General features: G+C 38.9%; 2 protein-coding genes across 16 annotated transcripts in view; one reads left to right on the top strand and one right to left on the bottom strand.

The window, feature by feature from the left end:
* DOP1A (DOP1 leucine zipper like protein A) overlaps positions 1–11,576 on the bottom strand; it is a 123,772-nt gene extending 112,196 nt beyond the window's left edge. For 7 of the 8 annotated variants that reach the window (XM_064288416.1, XM_064288422.1, XM_064288413.1 and 4 more), the window contains exon 1: positions 11,467–11,576. The gene's annotated coding sequence lies outside the window, so the exon portion shown is untranslated. The remainder of the gene's footprint in view (positions 1–11,466) is intronic. The other variant, XM_064288390.1, reaches the window with a different exon arrangement.
* Positions 11,577–12,707: 1,131 nt separating this feature from the next.
* The window catches only part of UBE3D (ubiquitin protein ligase E3D), a 160,228-nt gene continuing 152,132 nt past the window's right edge, over positions 12,708–20,803 (top strand). For 2 of the 8 annotated variants that reach the window (XM_010586491.3, XM_023544176.2), the window contains exon 1: positions 13,565–14,894. In XM_010586491.3, coding sequence (XP_010584793.1) covers positions 14,818–14,894 — 77 coding nt within the window. In that variant the 5' untranslated portion in view covers positions 13,565–14,817. Of the gene's footprint in view, positions 14,895–20,803 lie in introns of all 8 variants that reach the window. The other 6 variants (XM_064288479.1, XM_064288489.1, XM_064288480.1 and 3 more) reach the window with 6 other exon arrangements.

Below are 20,803 nucleotides of genomic sequence, written 5' to 3'. Positions count from 1 at the left end.
ACAAGATCAGGGGTGACTTTAACTTTTAGCTATCCTACTGGGTATTTTTCCAGTTTATTTAAAACGCACTTTTCAGAAAGCATCTTTCTCAAAATAAGCATGTTCATTTGTAGCTAAATACTATTCTTCATTTAACTATGACAAATGACTAAGCTTAAACTTTGAAAAGAAATATTCTAAGACAAACTACTAGAAATAAAGTAAAAGAATAAAAAATAATCTTTACAGCACAATTAAATACACTATACTAAGTTAACCAAATTACTTCCAAGAAAATAAAATTTAACCAACATTTTTAAAATGTAATTTAACATTAATAAACATTTAATAATAATAATGCTATCCTTTTAAAATTAATAAATAATATGTTGTTGGTGTGTGACATCCGGTTAATTCCAACTCATAGTGACCTGATGGAACAGAGCAGAACTGCCCCATAGGGTTTCCTAGGCTGTAGTCTTTATGGAAGCAGATCACCAGGTCTTTTCTCCCACAGAGCAGCTGGTAGATTCAAACCGCCAACCTTTTGGTCAGCAGCCAAGTGCTTAACCATTGTGCTGCCAGGGCTCTTAATACATAGTATTAACAAGGCCAAACCTGTTGCTGTCAAGTCAGTTTTGACTCATAGCGACCCTACAGGACAGAATAGAACTGCCCCATAGGGTTTCCAAGGAGTGCCTGGTGGATTCAAACTGCCTACCTCTTGGTTAGCAGCCAAGTTCTTAACCACTGGGTGACTGGGGCACCAATAAACAGTATATTATGAACTAATTATCATAATCAATTTATAAATAAACATTGGTTTTTAAATGCAATACTGTATGTATTAGCCAAATAGTACAAAGTTTTCTGTACTTACTAGTGTGTTCATATTTAACTGAATATCTATACATAAATTTTAATCATTTACTCATAGCCTGTGAGGAAAAATATATACTTCCCAATTTAGTTTTAAAAATGCAGTTTTCAGGTTTTCCTGAAAATTATAAATTTTATTAAAACTGTTCCAAAATAAAATCATGAGGAAGAACACACATGCACACACAGATACACACAAAATTCACTAAGATGCAAATTCAATCTTTGTCTATGCATACAAAGAACAGGATCAAATATTGCATGGGCAGGAAGCCACCAACATTTAGTACTTTTAAATAATTGGACTCACAGTGGACATACCATGCATGTGTCTGTGCATATCAGTTTACTCAAAGCTAAGGAAGAAAGGTGCCAGACAGTACCCTGGCACCCGGGTTAACTCCCTTGAGGGGCAAAGAAAAGAAACTAGAATTAATTTTGAGGATATCAGGGTATTTTACAGAGAAAAAAAGAGTACTATCTATAGCAGATGCATCCTTGCTTCTACATCTCTTGCAATGTTTCTTCCCCTCTCATGTTTGAAGGTTACAGTGACAACAGAACAAAAGTATTAATAATACAAACACAATGAAGGGGGGGGGGAACACCTTGCTGATATGTTGCTTTGCAAGAGAGAGAATTAACTCTAGATATTCTGATAGTTTCTGAAGCACCTACTGAGTTAGAGCTAAAATCAGGTATTCCCTGGCTTTTGTAAAATCTTTATTCAGAGTTCCTTTACAGATACCACGCACCCTCCAAGACACTGAGAAATCACGAACTGTTATCACTATTATTACACTTCTCTTTACTTTCCATTTCTCAGTCTCTCTGCTGTCTCAGATTTCTTTAGGATATTCACTCCAACACAAGAAATACAATGTGTCAAGCACTGTTGTCACTGTTCTCTGAGTTTCCTTTTTTTTTTTTTTTTTTACAACATTACTGTCAACAAAAAGACAGCACCATCATTTTCCCAATCACACAGGCTTACACTTTGGCTTTAATTCCTAGTCTCATATCCAAACTATCAAAAATTCTTTTTTTGGTTTGTTTTTTCCAGTCTTACCACAATCTCTCTCAGAATCATCTTTTATCCATAGTAGCTGAATATTTTATAACCAGACTATTACAAAACCAAACTCATCCCACTGCTGTCGAGTGGATTCCAACTCATAGCCACCCCACAGGGTTTCCAAGGCCTGTAAATTTCTATGGAAGCAGACTGCCACATCTTTCTCCCATGGAGCAGTTGATGGTTTCAAACTGTAGACCTTTCAATATAAGTCAATTGCTTCAACTACGGCGCCACCAGGTCTCCTTTCTTAGAACCTCCTATTTCCTCTACCTTCAGCTTCTCTAAAAGCCAATTAATTTTACATAGTAAAAAATAATTTGAGCATGTTACTCCCTGCTGGAAGCTCAGAAAAATAAATTCGATAATCCATGAAAAGCACCTCAACCCAGCGCTTACTTAGCACTTAGAAAGTACCCTTACCATTGCTATACCCAGGACATTCGATTCCTTAAAAATGAAATCCAAACTCTTAACCACATGATTAATGCCTTTTTATAAATAGATGCATTCATTGAATCCTATCATTCATATTTCTGTTCCAGCTAAGCAAAACCTAGTAGTCAATGTCCACTGTTCAAGACTTGTTCTGCCCCACTTCAGCGTCTTTAAATATGCTATTTCTTCTCTGGATATGCCTCTGCTCCTTTTGATCACCTAAAATTCTTCTATCAAAATTAGACTCAAAATGCTATTACTCTACGTGAAATCTTCTCTGATTCAACCCCTCTAACTTGTCTCATTCTTTAATCAGTACATTTATCACTATTTATAAATATGGCTTACAGTGTAGCATAGTATTAAGAATGTGCCTAGGCTTTGTGTTTCTAAAAGTTTTATTTCTTCTGACTGAAATACTGAATCCCAACTTGATTGGGCTAGTACCTGATCATCCTTCAGGTCACAGGTTTCATTCCCCTTGGGGAGCCTTTCCTGATCCCGCAACACTAACATACACCCTCCTTCCTGTGAACTCCCACTACACACTGTACTTCCCCCATCAGAGAACTCACCTCATTTTAGAGTAATTGAACTGTAACTCCCATGGGCGATAATCCCTGTGATAGGGGGTTCTTATCTATAATTTTAGCTCTTGTATCTCCAGCTCCTACAAAGAGCTTGACCAATAATCCATGATCAATAAACATTATAAAAATTGAATATTAGAAAACAATCAGCTGGTAAAAAGAATGAAAAAAATTGTATGTATTGGTTTATAAAAAATTTCTACGGCATTAACTTAAAAAAAGCAAGGTAGAGAACTGCGTTTGTAGTATACTACCCTTTATGTAAAAAAGGGTGAAATGTCATATAATTTCCATATGCACAATACAGCTCTGAAAGAACGTTAAGATAGTAAAACTGATTACATCTGGGGGATGGGTGAGAACTAGGTGGATGAGGGCAGGGGTGGGAGAGGGAGCCTTTTCACTGGATACATTTTTATACTTTTAAAATCATGCAAATTATTTCCTATTCATGGAATTAAAAAAAATTAATTTTTAAAAGGTGATTGAATGAATAATGCCCCTAAAGAACCACAAATAGGGTTCTGTACGGAGCAGCTGTGTAACATGTGGTATTCCCTCTCTCTTCATCTCATAAGAAAACAAAATCAAAGCCAGTAAAATCTGTTTCTTAAGTGTTACATCTAAAAATACCACCTCAAAGAACCACAGAGACATGGAATTTTGTTGATAAAATATTTACTTTGTCTGTCGTCGTTAGCAGCCATCGAGTTCACTGCACAATGGATCAGAATATTATGATCCATAGGATTTTCACTGGCTGATTTTCAGAAATCGATCACCACACCTTTCTTCCTAGTCTGTCTTAGTCTAGACGCTCTGTTGAAACCTGCTCAGCATCATAACAACATGCAAGCCTCCACTGTCAGGTGAGTGGTGGCTGCACGTAAGGTGCACTGGCCAGGAATTGAACCTGGGTCTCCTGCACGGAAGACTATAATTCTACCACTGAATAACCACTGTCCCCTATTTGCTTTGCTTAGTAATTTTAAAATGCCAACCCAGTAAGTCAGTTGGCATTTCAAGTTAATTTTTTAAATATTCTTTTCAAGACCATAATGAGTAAATATGTATTGCTTATTATTTACAGGTATATTTTCATACTGACTTTAGAAGATGTGGTAGCCAGCCTCCAAAATAGCCTCCAATGATCCTTGCCTCCTGGTATTCACACTCGTGTACAGTCCCCTCCCACATAGAATTACAGCTTGCCTGTGTAAACAATAAATAGAATGCTGCAGAAGTCAAGGTATGTGACTTCTCAGTCTAGGTCATACAAGATATTACAACTTCTACATTGATCTTTCTTGGCTCACTTATTGGGGCAAACTAGTTTCTATGTCATAAGGACACTTAAGGAGCCCACAAGCAGAGGAACTAAGGCCTCCCTCCAACAGGCAGAATCAATTTGTCAGTCATGTAAGTGAGCCATTTTATAACTGGATCTTTCAGCTCCAACCAAACCTTCCGATGGCTGCAGCGCAAGCTGACATCTAACTGCAGCCTCACAAGAAACTCAAACCAGAACCCTACAGCCAAACTGCTCCCCGATTCCCTACCGACAGATACTGCGAGAGATGTTTATTTTTGTGTATTAAGCCACTACATTTTGAGATAATTTGTTATGCAGCAATAGATAACTAAAGAGTTTATTTATTCTCAAATAATCTTTACCTTCTTTAAATAAACCTCAACCTCTATAATTTAAAAGATGTAATTAAAACAGTAGTTACCAAATCACATAAAACTAATATGCAGCCTCAAGGTATAGAACCAGATAGGTTTGGAGCACAGTGCTTAGATGATAGTCTTCCAGTAAAATAGCAGATGCCATCAGAAATCATCTTGCTGGAACCTGTCATTCAAACTCGAGGTTGAACCCCTAACTACAGTAATTGGTGGTCATACCGTATACAAATTATTTCAATATTCATTTTTCTTCCAAAATGACAGACATTAACATTTAAAGTGAGTAGTACATTCTTTTTTTCTGAACATTTTCCTGTGCAAGAAATTTTACGATTGAGACACGTTGTCAGGCATGTTTAAGTGTGTGCGGAAATTAGCCACTGTACCAGTGTATCATGCCAAAGACAAACAAAAAGCATAATCAAGTGGTCTGAGGTGGTATTTGTGGATAAATAATATAAAAAAGTTCCAGTTATCTGAAAAATTTGATTGACCAAAATAACACATCCCCTAAGGGTTTTGGGTAGCTGAAGTTTCATACTATTTTATCATAATATAATGGCACAATCAAGGTCAACTGAAAAATATAGGATGATTTACCTGTACAACGCAAAGGACTAAGACTGCTGTGCTTTTATAGTTTTGCTGGTTACAGTCAGTTGTCATGTCTAAATGATGACAATTTATCTGTATTCTTTCTATATTGCTGCTTTATTTTATAGTAGAGATATGGAAACAAACCCACTTGTTTAGGAGAAAGTTCTCTTATAAAATAAATATGCATTCAAGATGGCTCTTTTCTTACTTCCAGTTTGAGGCGGCATGGAAATATGAACACAAGGCTATATAAAACTTAATAAGTGAAGACAGGGAGAAGTAAAGGAGATACCAAATTCTTTTAGATTTGATGAGATAAAGTTTATATTAATATTTCATCATTCCTGAATCAATGGTTATCACGTTGTCATATTATAAAAAGTTCCCACTGGGTTTTAGATTCAGATTTCTTTCTTTTGATTCAAAAGTTTATCTTAAAGCTAATGTGTTTGAATAACAATAAGGTATTAGTGTTTTACTTGTAAAAGTAACATTAAGAATATTTTTGACTGGCTATCATTACCAAGCATTCTGATCAAAGATTCTATTGAAGAATCATGATCAAAAGGGGAAAAACGCAAAAACAGAATTTCAAATTCTCATGGACTCCAGACTTTCTGGAGCCATAGAGGCTGAATGAACCCTTGAAACTACTGCCCTGAGATAATCTTTAAGCCTTAGACCAAAAATATCCCCTGAAGTCTTCTTAAAACTAAACAACAGATTAGCTTAACTAGTAAACTGTTTGCCTTGAATACTGTGCTCTTTCAAGATCTATCTGTATGGGATCAAACTGACAACAGCAACTCAGAAGACTAGATAGGAAACTTAGGGGGCAGTGAGTAACTCAGAAAAGGAGGGTGAGAATGGTTGCACAACTTGAAGAATGTAATCAATGCTACTGAATTATGCATGTAGAAACTGTTGAATTGGCGTATGTTTTGCTGTGTATATTCTCAACAACAAAAGAATTTTTTTGAAAAAATGTAGTCATGTATCTGATTAAATAAAATATTAATTTTTCATCTTCATACTGTAAATATGTATGCAAATATTGTAAAAAGTGCATTTTACAAAAAAGTGCATACTGCACTTTTTAAGTTAACTGTAGTACATTTTAAAATCTACAATAGAAACTTTATTTCATAATCCTTACACAGATAAAGTTCTAAGGAATTTTCAAGCCTGGATTCATTCAGTATTTCCCAAAATTTGGGCCACCAACTCAATGTGAGATAATTTTATGGGACCCAAGGACACGGCTAAGCAATAATGAATTCTTTGAGGATGCAATTTCCTGTTCAATCTCTTTTACTTCCTCTGACAGCATCAAAAATAATGTCTCAGTTTGGTGTCAGAATGTTATAATGCCTCTGTAATTCTGGATAATACTCCTTAACCAAAGAGTAGCAAGTCTCAGGCTAAAAGCCTTCATAGGCAATAGTTTCTAGCTATAATTTAATAAAATTGCTTTGTTTTCAAGTCCCAGAGTGGTAAAAGTAGTTAAGTACTTGATTACTCACCAAAAAGTTGGGGGTACAAACCATCTCAGAGGTGCCACAGAAGAAAGGCCTGGAGATCTGCTTCTAACAGGTCACAGCCTTAAAAACCCTATGAAGCGCAGTTCTACTCTACAACACATGCAGTCTCCGTGAGTCAGGATCAGTCTGATGGCAACTGGTTTGGGTTTTGTTTTCATTATTTTTAACTTCATGCCACTTTCTATTTATGGAAAGTGATCCCCGCTTTTTATTTATGGTAGTTATTTCAAGTTTCCTTTAAAAATAATTGCATTGACTTAAAGAAATATTAAGAAAATAAATATATAGGAATATGCACATATGGCTGAAATTTCGATGATGCTATAAGACTGACTAAAGTTTGGGAAACACTGCACTAATCTATTTGGTCAGCAAATAAATACAAATGCCTATTACGTGCATGACATTGGTTTAGCCATTGTTAAGGACAGAGAAAGAAGTTCAAGAAAATGTTCATAGGAAGCCTATTAGAGGAGGAAATTAGTTCAAAATGAGGTATTCACTTTGAATCCATCAAGGATTCACAGACAAGTTAGCATTTGAGCCAGGACTTGAAAGATAGGTAGGTATGATTTAGATGTGTAGAGACAGGAAAAGCCTTTCAAGAGAGCGGAAGCATACCAATATAGACCTGAGCAGTGGACATCCTCCATCTCCTGACTGCAGTGGTGGTTACATAGGTGTGTATATATTTGTTAAAGCTCAATGAAATGTATACTTAACATGGGTATACATTATTGTATGTAAATTTTACCTTAATAAAGTTGATACAGTATCTTTGACCTATGCAATAAAAGTATGGGTCAAAGATCATTGAAGTTGCAGGCATGGAGAGCTTGAACAAGGGCTGTTATAAGTTGAATTGTGTCCCCCCAAAAGATATGTAGAAGTCCTAGCCCACCTGCCCACCCTCCCCCCTCAACCCTCAATGAACTTGTGAATGTGGTTTTATTCGGAAATAGGGTCTTTGCAGATGTAATTAAATTAACATGAGCTCATATTGCCTAATCCAGTATGAGTACTATGCTTATAAAAAGAAAAGAGGAGACACACAGGGAAGAATGACCATGTAGAGATAGAGGCAAAGACTGGAGTTATGCTACCACAAACCAAGGAATGCCTGGGGTCACGGGAAGCTGAAGAAGCTAGTAAGGATCTCTCCCTAGAGCCTTCAGAAAAAGCATGGCCCTCCTGACAATCTGAATTAGACTTTTAGCCTTCAAAACTGAGAAAATAAATTTCTGTTGCTACAAATCACCCAGTTTGTGGTAAGTTGTTAAGGAAGCCCTAGGAAACTAATACAGGTGGTAAACACAATAAGGAGAAAAAACAAATCACTATTTAAAGACAAGTGGATCAATGTATTTATTTTCATATAATAAATTCTCAGTATAAACTGTTAGCTATCACACAAAAATATTAGCTCTTAAACTACTTAAGAGTTTTATTTCAGACAGAGAATTTATCAAAGGTTTATCTATTTCATGGATTGAATTGTGTCCCCCCAAAATATCCGTATCAGTTTGGCTAGGCCATGATTCCCAGTATTGTGCAACTGTCCACCATTTTGTAATCTGATGTGATTTTCCTACATGTTGTAAATCCTATCTCTACGATGTTGATAAAGTGGGATTAGCAGCAGTTAGATTAATGAGGCAGGGCTCAATCTACAAGATTAAATTGTTTTAAGCCAATCTCTTTTTGAGATACAAAAGAAAGAATCAAGCAGAGAGACATAAGGAACTCATACGACCGAGAAAGCACCACCCAGAGCAGAGCAAGTTCTCTGGACCTGAGGTTCCTGTGCAGAGAAGCTCCTAGACCAGGGTAAGATTGATGAAAAGTACCTTCCTCCAGAGACAACAGAGACAGAAAGCCTTTCCCTGGAGCTGACGCCCTGAATTCTGACTTCTAGCCTCCTAGGCTGTGAGAAAATAAATTTCTCTTTGTTAAGGCCACCCACGTGTGGTATTACTGTTACACCAGCCCTAGATAACTAAAAAACCAAAGCAAATCCACTGCCATCGAGTCGACCCTAGAGAACAGAGTAGGACTCCCTCATGGGGTTTCCAAGGAACACCTGGTGGATTTGAACTGCCGACCTTTTGGTTAGCAGTGGTAGCTCTTAACCACTAGCCATCAGGGTTTCACTACATAACTAAGACACCTATTAAAATTCAACATCCTGTTCCTATCCTTTCCTACAACTGGAAGCCCTAACTAAGCAACAAAAACAGAAGCACCCATACTTTCTGCTTTCAGAATTTAACAACAACAACAAAAAGAGTTGATTGTACTCAATACTTAGATACTGTGTGTTAGCAACGAAGAAATAACTGTTTTAGCATTAATGTTTTTAACCTTTAACTGGCTTTGATGATCTATGCTCTTAAAATTATTATTTAAGTATATTTCCGGTAGCTTGTATCACTTTCATAGTTGTAAGAATTCATTATTAGAAAAGGCATATCATTCATGGTAAAAACAATGCCATCATCAAGACTTTACTTGTTGCAACTTTAAAATGCCATAAAATCAGTAACTCAACCACAGAATCAAGTTCAAAACATGAATTAATTATTTTTAAAGAAAAGCATCAAGAGACCAGGAAAGGGGGAAAAAAAAAATCTTCACCATAAATTAATGAATGAAAGCTCAGGAAGACCCATGTGCATTCTTAATATTAATATTAATAATAGAAGCCTTTTCCTGAAACCAGTGAGAGTTGCCACTAGATCTTCCTGCTCAAGCATGAAGCATACTTCACACTTAAAACTGACTTGGTACTTAAAGCATAATGCATGAAATTTTAGAGCTGAAAAGGAGACTCAATAATCACGAAGCATAGCAATTTTCAAATTGGTGTTCTATGTAATTATATTCTAGGAAATGTTAACAGGTTGGCCATGAGAAAATAGGATCTCGAGCCAGGTAAGTTTAGGAAATGCTGTGATAACCTTCCCCTGGAGATATACACTGCATATTAGCATAGTGAAGGTTTGAGGAGTCCTGCAGTTAAAAGCAAATCAAAAAGTCATTTAACTTGGTTTAACCCAGTGTGCTCCCAAATTATTTCCTATGGAACACTGTTTTGGAGCAATGAACTTATTAACAGCTTTAGAACAATGTTCAGGAGAAACATCCATTTGGAAAACTCTGACTTTGTCAAATTCCCTTAAGTAGATAACAAAATTGAGGCCACCTAATTAGTGGCAGAATGAACTTGAACCTAAATCTTATTCCAGCAGAGCTCTTCTTACTACTTCAACTACAAAATAGGTCTCTTTTGACTATGTACAGTGACAACATTTAATTTACATCTAACAGTTTGTCACTGGCATCACATTTTCTGGTTTGTGTATTAACTTAGGTGTTTTAATTCTTCCGGCAAGAATTGGGTCCCCAATAATCAGGCCCATCTGTATATTTGCCATTGCTTAGCAATTCTGAGGAATGATTTAGAGTGGTGGCTGAAAAGTAATGACTAAAATAAAGCATTTAGCCTGCACGTGGACAATTTCTATTAGCTCAACTAAATCACTGTATTGCCTATCAGGTGGTGAGTTACTTAGGACAAAATGTTTACATATGCTATCCATAAACAGACCTTAAAAGTAGCCCACATTAATTCTGACATATAAAATTAAAATACAAGATCTTATACCTGCGTAGAAGACAAGCAGTCAACATGAGTAGGAATCGGCTCGACGGCAATGGGTTTATATATATATATATATATACATAGTTCAAGGCTTATTTTTCGGCAAATAAGCTCTTAAACCCATTGCAGTGGAGTGGATTCTGACTCACAGCGACCCTGTAGGACAGAGAGCTGTCCCATAGGGCTTCCAAGGAGCGGCTGGTGGATTCGAACTGCCAACCTATTGGTTAGCAGCGTAACACATAGCCACTGCGCCACCATATTTGTGTGATCATAAAGAAAAAAAATAATAAAAGCAAATTGCTTTAACTACAGTCTCCAAATCAAATTTTTCCAATCCTTTTATTTCTCAAATTCCATAGTACTCTAAAATTGAGTAAAAATCAAAACACAACTGACATAGCTTTAAAAAAGTAGCTGATTATGTGTACCCCTTCCCCCAGCCACCCCACCAGGGTAAGTAAAAAATGGAGAAAACCGAACAAGTAACTATTGTTATGTTGCAACTTTAGGGCTTGGAAATCAAAGGTGATAATTCTTAACAACTTCCGTAAGACTAATCCGACTTCCTCTTAATAAACTTCCGTACTCCCTTCTAACCCCCTCCCGTGAACATTTACCATAGCTGACATTCTTCTCTCCTCAAAACTAAGAGAATCCAGAGTCAGTGAGGCGACACTACGCACTGATTGCGCCAACAAAGAGGTTATTCCCCGCGCCTTTACCGCAGAGGTGCGACCTGCCCCATAACCTCATGCCCAGCTCGTCCCCGGCTACCGGGCGCTCCGGACCCACCCCTGCCCAGGGCGGCCCATGCGCCTCCGCCCGTCGGTCCCCGCGCAGCTCCCGCATCCCCGAAACCCAGAGGGCGGCCAGCGGCTCCGCGGCTCCAGGCGGGGCCGGGACGCGACAGCCCGACGACACAGTAAGCCCGACTCCAGAATGAACCAGTCCGAGGAGGTCGCCTTGGACCGGCGGCCAGCCTCGCGACCGCACTGGGGGCGGGGACGCTGTTACCTGCCCTGGACTTGCCCGCTCCCGGCCGGCGCCGCTCTCCTGGCAACCGCGGCAGCTACAAGGAGGCCGGAGCCGAAGGGCCTGGTGACAGCTCCCAGAGTGCACCGCGCTCGCGGCCACGCCGGCGTCGACGTCGACCGCCCTAGATCTCCGCCCCCAGCCGGCCCCTCGCCTCCCAACTGTCGCCACAGCGCCCTCTACCGGCCATTTCGGGTAAGCGACTTATCGTCATGAACCGCAGAAAACCCAACCCCAACCTGTTGCCGCCCAGGAGATTATAGCTGCCCCACACGGTTTCCAAGGAGAGCCAGGTGGATTTCAACTGCGAACCTTTTGGTTAGCAGAGGGTAGTTCTTAACGACTACGCCACCAGGGCTCCTAAACAGCAGAAGTGGGGCGGAGAAGAGGCTTTTAGTAGGTGTTTTCAACTTGCCAGGGCCAGTCCCGTTTAGATGCAGAGTATGAAGCGAAGTGAGGAATTGAATAAGCTGGAGGATTCCGCCTGTATGAGTTACTCGAGGCCCGAGGTTAGGAGACAAATAGTTGCAGCTATTTTGAGGCTAAAACTCTAAATCACTTCAAGTTACTCAAAGGAGGATCGCACCATTTTGCCTAGACTGTGAGCCAGAACAGACTTGAAGGCAATGGGTTTCGTTTTTTTGGTTTTATAGGGTCAAAATATAATGAACACTTTTTTTTTTTTTTTTTTTTTACAATAAGTGGCTTCATATAAAATCTAAAAACCACTAACGATAATCAAACACCATGAGGGGCATATTATGCTAAGAATGTTAAATATTTTAATATAACGTATCAATATTTTAAGCCTTTAGTAGCCCTGGAGATTACAGGTGGATGATGATAAGAGGAGTTGAAATCATTGTTACCTGATTGGGGTCTGTGCCCTGGAGCAGTCGAGCCAATGAAACATACTCCAAGTCAGAAAGAGAGAGAAAGTTTAAGGAGATGTATACATCATCCGCGACCGAGCAGCAACACAGGCTGTCTCTATGGAGTCCCAAAGAGCAATTTTACATTAGAGTTTATATAGAATCTTACAAGGGTTAGAAGTGTCTTTGTAGTCCGAAGATGGCCTGGCCAGAGGAGTTACTCATTACAGTATCATGACAAAAGACTCTTTATCAGACTAAGGAGACACATGGCCACATCTCTTTATCAGGCTAAAGATATATGTATCAGACACCTGGGCTCTGATTTTCCTGTGGGGGGGGGGTCGGTTTAAGTCACAGGTGGTCAGACAGAACAAAACAAAGTTATTTGCATCAGACTAAAACAAAGAACAAAGTCATTAGCATTAGATCAAAACAAAGTCATTAACAGAGGTCTGTGAAGGAGGAGGCAGGCAGAGGAAGGAGAAGAATTTATAGGTTCATTATGGCGTTATGTCAACCTCTTAGTTGCCCATTTTGAAAAAGGAGAAAACATGCTGGGGTGTATTGGGATCACAATTACCCTAGACGTAGATGAATTATTTGAGATGGAATAGTAGTAAACTTAATTCTCTTGAGTTGCTACCTCGATCCATGATTTCAAATTACTGTGATAGATACACAAATCTGTGCAACAGATGTTTATCAACATAAAACACCCAAATAATAATTTTAGAATAATAGTCTTAAGCTGGTATCTTTGAAGAAGTGGATTTATTTATTTGGAAATGTTTTAATATTTTTGGTGTGTGATAATTATGACCTTGAAATTACAAAGCAACATCAATAAACATAGAATCTTACATATAGAAGTCATGATTGCCTGTTTTTAAAAACTAACAGCTTCTTGCTGGTGAAAATGGACACAAAAGGAGAGAGGAGGGAGAGAGCAGGCTGTCTTATTAGGGGGAGAGTAACTGGGAGTGTGTAGCAAGGTGTATATGGGTTTTTGTGTGAGAGGCTGACTTGATTTGTAAACTTTCACTTAAAGCACAATAAAAATTATTTTAAAAAACTAACAGCTTCTTGTTTTTAAAGAAGTCCTATTGTAACACTACTTATATTTTAATATTTAAAGTGAACTTATATTTTAATAATTCCCAGTTCCCAGTTAGAAGTATTTAAATTATACTAGGTCCTTTCCTTCACTATGTCAACATTTCCAAAATTATAGTAATAGCGTAATATTTACACTTCCCTGCGTCAGTTTTTACTGTATAGTTGGAATCATCCTCACTTCCTTTTTTTCAAGAGTTATATGAATGCTTAATCCTGTAATTCAACATACTGAGCTTCAGCCACACATCCTCCTGAAGACCAAACCCGTTGTGGTCGAGTCCATTCCGACTCACAGCGACACTATGAGGCACAGCAGAACTGCCCCACGGGGTTTCCAAGAAGGAGCTGATGGATTCCAGCTGCCAACCTTTGCTCCACTCTTCTGAATAGGTAACAGAAAACTTTATTACGTTGCATTTTTTTTTCTGGCAACTGTTTCAGTCTTAGAGAGATCATGTCCAAGTTGAGAAGGAACGCGAAGTCAATCCTTGACATTCGTTGCCTTGGATGGAGATAAACTACCAATCGACCCTAGTTCATAAAAAAGAGAACAAAGTAAAATGGATTTAGGGTGGGTAGTTCTGCTCTGGAAACCGTGGTGGCAGTGGTTAAGAGCTACGGCTGCTAACCAAAAGGACAACGGTTCGAATCCACCAGGTAGGTGCTCCTTGGCAACCCTATGGGGCAGTTCTACTGTTCTTCTAGGGTCGCTGTGAGTCCGAATAGACTCGACGGCAACGGGCTTGGTTTGCGTTTTTTTAATTCTACTCTTGGGCTCCCTGGAAACCCTGGTGGCTACTGGTTAAGTGCTATAGCTGCTAACCAAAATGTCCGCAGTTCAAATCCACCAGGCACTCCTTGGAAAAACTATGGGGCAGTTCTACTCGGTCCTATAGGGTAGCTGTGAGTCTTTTCTTGGGCTTCACCGGGTGGTGTCCACCTGCATCGCCTCTCTCTATGATCTCCCTCTCTTCATGTCCCATCCTTACCCAAGTTCGCCAAAGAGGTGCACCCCGAAATAATTTTTGTTTTCATTTTCAGGAAGACTAACGCTCCAGGCCACGCCCATGAGTAGCGGCCTCATAGGATAGCCTAGCTCTCCCCGCCCACCTGTCTCAGCATTCCGTGCAAGAGCGCACGCCCCTCCGGTCCAGATTCCTCGTGGCGCGTTCTCCGCCCGGCAGGTGGCGCTGTGGGCTAGGAGGCCTCTCCAGCAGTGCGTTCGATCTGGGCGGGCAGCTTGGCTGCCGCCGCTGCTGCTGCATGTGCAGCGGGTCGGCTCCCGGTGACCCGGTTCGCCAGAATCTCAGGCTCTGTCCAGCCTGGGGCGGGGGCTCCCGCCATGACGGCGACGGCGGCCGCGATGCGCATGTTCCTGGAGGTCAGGAGACGGCTGCAGAGCGCGCTGCTGATCGTGGGGTAAGGCCTGGGGCGGGCGTGTGGGCATCCAGGCGCGGTGGCCAGATGGCTTTTCTGTTGCCCCGGGGTCTCCGCCTCCCTCGAAAGGTCGGATTTTGAGTTTCTTCTTTCGAGTTGCTAAGAGCCTCTCGTTAATGAAAGTGGAGCCCTCCTGCAAGAGTAGTACTCCGACTGGTAGCCTCGGAATCATCTGGGAGCTTTTTCGAAATGCAGTTTCAGCCCCACACCAAACTTTCTGAGTCGGAATTATTCCCGGATTCAAATGCATATTAACGTTTGAGGAGCAGTGATGTAAAATACTGCTGGCAGTGACCGGGCGTTTTCCAAAGTAACAGTGCAAAAAATGGGTTGTGTGGTTCTGTTCCGAACCCTCGTTATGGGATCAGTTCCAATGTGCGAGCTTCCTGTTTTGTAAATACCTTCTGGTCTTCTTGCCCCTCGCCGCCTCTCCACCCTTCCAAAAAAGAAAGGAAAAAAATACCCAGCTCGCTGCAGAGAAACTGATACAGTCATTCAATAAACGTGTGTTCAGTGAGCGAGTAACAAAGGTTGGGGACTTCTTATTGGAACTCATTCTTTTATCCTATCCCAAGTTCCAATGGGAAGTGTGCAAACGTTTAACTCGTTATTCACTACACAAACAAGAAACTTACAAGAAAAATACTCCTTTTGCTTGGCAACAGTTTTAATGGTGTGTAGTCCCGTCACCTATTTTCCTGAGACTGCTGTTTCAAATAGAGTAAGTTAGATGTTAAAATCCTCAAAATGTCATTTTTATTATATAGCGCCACTCCGAGGTAAATTGATGCTTAGCTTTTCCTCTTATTCTTAAATCTGGTGTGGCAGCTTTAAATTTGACGTGAGATCTGAGTTGTATCCTTGCTTTCGCACAAGCATAGAATCATTTAATTCTAGTTTATTAAATTGTAAGGAGACCTGGTGGCGAAGTGGTTAAAGCGCTTAGCAGCTAACCTAAATGTCAGCGGTTTTGAACCCACCAGCCGCTCTTCCGCAGATGTGGCAGTCTGCTCCTCTAAAGATTTGCAGCCTTGGAAACCCTATGGGGCAGTTCTACTCTGTCTTATAGGGTCTCTCTGAGTCAGAATAGACTCCACGGTAGTGGCTTTGGTTTCTTCAATTGTAAAATGGGTATGATATTTATCACCATATCTATCAAACTATCTAAAATGATGAGTTCACACAAATATCTCCAGTTCCAGTCCATCTTGTAGGGTTTTTGGAAGCCTCAATAAGATCGTGTATGTATAAGACTTAGTTAAATTTAAAGCATCATGAAAATATAGATGACTTTATATTTCAGATCACTTTAATTCCTGAATTTCAGCTCCAGAAAAGATTTTTTTTTTTTTGTAATTTGTTGGTTTCTCCAATCCTTCCCCACCACGTACTAGAGGAAGTGACTGTGCCCAGCATCAACAGGTGGATTCATGTGTGCCTTTATTATTTATACGTAATATAATATTATTTATTCTGCCGCCAGGATCCTAGGCAATATTACAGAGTCCTGGCCACCTTGCCCTTTCCCTCCTCCTGGTGCCACCTTCTCTCTGGGGCTGGTATCTGAGCTCCCCTGTACTTGTGCACAACCATGCCATTCCTGAAACCTAGGAACCCTCTGAAACTTTAAAAAAATGTATTTCATATATATTGCTCACTTTATTCTTTAGCAGCTCTGATTTTTGCAGATGATGAGTGTTTATCGAGATATAACTTATATATAATAAAATACACAGATGTTGTGTTCAGTTTGATGAGTTTTGTGGAATGTATACATCTATGTAAGCACAAACCAGAATAAGACACAGAACACTTCTGTCACTTCAGGACATTTTCTGGTGCCCCTTTTAGGTGAGACTAAAAATTAGCCCTGCTAAGGTCCCTGGGAGGCACAAGAGGTTTGCCTCAACTGCTAACCTAAAGGTTGGCAGTTAGAACTCACCCAGTGGTAATGTGGAAAAAAGGCCTGGCAATCGGCATGCATTAAGATTACAGCCAAGAAAAGCCTATGGAACAGTTCTACTCTGTAACACATGGAGTCACCGTGAGTTGGAATCGGCTCGATGGCAACCAGCAATAAGGATAGATGCCTTTTATTTTATAAGAAACTGCCAAACCGTTCTCCAGTGTGGTTGTACGAGTTTACACTCCCACCAGCAAAAGAAAAAGAAAAAAAAGAGCTCCAATTGCTTTACGTTTTCACCTACATTTAATGTTATCAGTCTTTTTTGATTGTAGCATTCTAGTGGGTATAAAGTGGTACCTCATTGTAGTTTTAATACGCATTTCTCTGATGACTAATAACGTTGAGTAGCTTTTCATTTGCTTTTTGGCTATTTATATGTGTTCTTTTGTAATGCGCCTGCTATGATATTTTGCCATTAAAAAAAAAATCAGGTTGTTTGTCTTATTATTGAATTGAAAGAGTTCTTTAATTTGGAAACAAGACCTTTCTCATACGTTTGAAAATATGTGGATATTTTCCTCCCAGTCTGTGACTTGCCTTTTCATTTTCTTTGTAGTGTTTTTTGATGAGCAGAAGAAAAATAGTTTTAATGAAGTCCAGCATATCATTTTTTTTTAGGTTTTTTTTTGTGTCTTAAGAAATCTTACCTCAAGGCTTGGAAGATTTTTTCATATATATATATAATATTTTAATAGAAATTATATAGTTTTAGCATTTACATTGAGGACTATGAGCCATGTCAAATTAACTTCTGAGTTTAAAATGAAGTAGACATCAGAGTTCTTTTTTTTTTTTTTATAAGGGTATCCAGTTGTTCATCAGCATTAGTTGAAAAGACTATCATTTCCTCATTGAAAAAACTTAGCATCTTCATCAGAAATCAATTGACTATATTTGTGTGGGTCTATTTCAGGACTGTTTGTTCTATTCTACTGATGTTTTATCTTTCCTTAAGCCAGTATAATACTGTATTGATTATTGTTGTTATTGTTAGGTGCCATCGTGTGGGCTCCAACTCATAGCAACTCTACGTATGACAGAACAAAGTGTTGCCTGGTCTTGTGCCATCCTTACAATAATAGGCATGTTTTAACACATTGTTGCAGCCACTGCATCAATCCATCTCATGAGAGTCTACCTCTTTTTTACTGACTCTCTACTTTACCAAGCATGATGTCCTTCTCCAGGGACTGTCCCTTCTGGTAACATGTCTGAAGTAAGCAAGACAAAGTCTTGCAATCTTCACTTCTAAGGAGTGTTCTGGCTGTACTTCCTCCAAGACAGATTTTGTTCATACTTCTGGCAGTCCATGGTATAGTCAATATTCTTTTCCAACGCCATACTTTAAATGAGCCAATTGTTCCTCAGCCTTCTTTTTTCATTGTCTAGCTTTCCTGTGCACAGGAGGCGATTGTAAACCTCACCGCTTGGTTCAGGTGCACCTTAGTCATTAAAGTGATATCTTCGCTTTATAAGATTTTAAAGAGATCTTTTGCAGCAGATTTGCCAATTCAAAAACAGCTACAGCCATAATTGACGGGAAACTGCCAGAAATTCAAGCCAGATTCAGAAGAGGACGTGGAATAAGGGATGTCATTGCTGATGTCAGATGGATCTTGGCTGAAAGCAGAGAATATCAGAAAGATGTTTACCTGTGTTTTATTGCCTACACAAAGGCATTCAACTGTGTGGATCATAACAAATTATGGATATGGAAATTTCAGAGTACTTAGTTGTGTTGATATGGAACCGGTATGTAGATCAAGAGGCAGCCATTGAAACAGAACAAGGGGATACTGTCTGGTTTACAATTCGAAAAGGTGTGTCAGGGTTGTATCCTTTCACCATACTTACTCAGTCTGAATGTTGAAAAGATAATCCAAGAAGCTGGAGTATATGAAGAAGACTGTGCCATCAGGCTTGGAGGAAAACTCATTAACAACCTTTTTTTTTTTTTTATAATACAAATGACAGAGCCTTGCTTGTGGAAAATGAAGAGGACTTGAAGCACTTACAGTATTTTTATACAAAATAATGCATGCCTTCTAAGTTTGTTTGCCAGCTTCTCCCTCCCCTCATGAGGTGTTTCCATAAGTACCACTATGCCAATTTTTGCATGTTGCTGTAGAAAAAAAAAAATTTGCATAGCGCTTATAAAAATACCTCTTGGAGGGGAGGGCACAGTTGGCAAACAAACACAGAAGGTGTGCATAATTTGCATAAAAATACTGTACTAACAGATCAAAAACTACAGTCTTCATTATGGATTATACCTTAACACAAAGAAAACAAAAATTCTGACAACTGGAGCAATAATCAACATCATGATAAACGGAGAAGATACTGAAGTTGTCAAGGATTTCATTTTACTCAGAGTAACAATCAGCAGAGAGTAGAAACGCCCAATAGCATTTGGAAGGCTGTAATCTTTATGGAAGCAGACTCTGCCATATCTTTCTCCCATGGATCCATTAGTGGTTTCATATCTCTGACCTTTCGGTTAGCAGCCTGGCACTTTAACCACTGTGCCACTGAGTTCCCCTTCACAAAGCAGCAGCAGTCAAGAAATCAAATAACTGTCTTGATTACTGTACCTTTAAAGAAAGTCTTGAAATCAGGTAGCATGAATTCTCCAAATTTGTTCTTTTTAAAGATTATTTTGAATATATTAGAGCTTTTGCATTTCCATATAAATTAATTTCTAAGGAACCTTAGTGGTACAGTGGTTAAGCACTCGGCCGCTAACCAAAAGATCAGTGGTTTGAACCCACCAGCTGCTACGTGGGAGAAATGACCTGGCAGTCTGCTTCCATAAAGATTAAAAAAAAAAAAAAAAGATTATAGCCTTGAAAATCCTGTGGGGCAGTTCTCCTTTGTTCTACAGGGTCGCTATGAGTCGAAATTAACTCAATGGCAATGGGTTTGATTTTTAGTTTTTGTCATTTCTACAAAACATGCTTGATGGGATTTTGATTGGGATTACATTGATTCTACAGTGAATTTGGGAAGATGGCCTTCTCAACAATAATGAGTCTTCTAAACCATAAACATGGTAAATCTCTCCATTTATTTAGGTCTTTAATTTCTCTCAACAGTGTTTTGTAGTGGTCAGTATAATGGTCTCACACTTGTCTTACTAGATTTATTTCTAGGTATTTGATGTTTATGATTCATTGTAAGTGGCTTTGTTTTTTTAAATTTATTTTCCAATTGTTTGTTGCTAGTATCTAGAAACAGAATTTTTATATACTGATTTGTATCATGCAAACATGTCAAATAATTATTATTGATTCTAGAAGTTTTTTTTTTTTTTTTAATATTCCTTAAGGTTCTTTTTATGTACCCAATCATGTCTTCTGTGGATAATAATCATTTTACTTCTTTCCAGTCTGTACATCTATTATTTATTTTCCTTTCAGTATTTTATTGGCTTGGGCCAACATTCAGTAGAAGTTGTGAGAGTACACATCTTTGCCTTATTTCCATTCTTAAGGAAAAACATTCAATGCGTCACCATTAAGTATGATGTATGCCATGGGTTTTTTAAAATTAGGTAGAGGATGTTCCCTTCTAATAATAGTTTCCTGATAATTTTTATTAGGAATGGTGTTAACTTTTTTCAAATGCTTTTTCTGCGCCTATTGAGAGAGATGATTATATTTTTTTCCCTTTAACTTTTAATATGGTGAATTCCATTGATTGAGATTTCAATGTTAAACATTTTACTTTCCTGAGATAAACCTCACTTTGTCATGATGTATTACATTCATATATATATACACCGTAAACCTGTTGCCGTTGAGTTGATTCCGACTCATAGCAACCCTATAGGACAGAGTAGAACTGCCCCATAGGGTTTCCAAGGAGTGGCTGGTGGATTCAAGCTGCTCACCTTTTGGCTAGCAGCCAACCTCATAACCACTAC

The sequence above is a fragment of the Loxodonta africana genome, chromosome 1 (genome assembly GCF_030014295.1).
Source record: "Loxodonta africana isolate mLoxAfr1 chromosome 1, mLoxAfr1.hap2, whole genome shotgun sequence".
NCBI classification, from domain to species: domain Eukaryota; kingdom Metazoa; phylum Chordata; class Mammalia; order Proboscidea; family Elephantidae; genus Loxodonta; species Loxodonta africana.
Note: the sequence above shows the minus strand (reverse complement) of the source record. Positions and strands in the feature narration are given on the sequence as shown.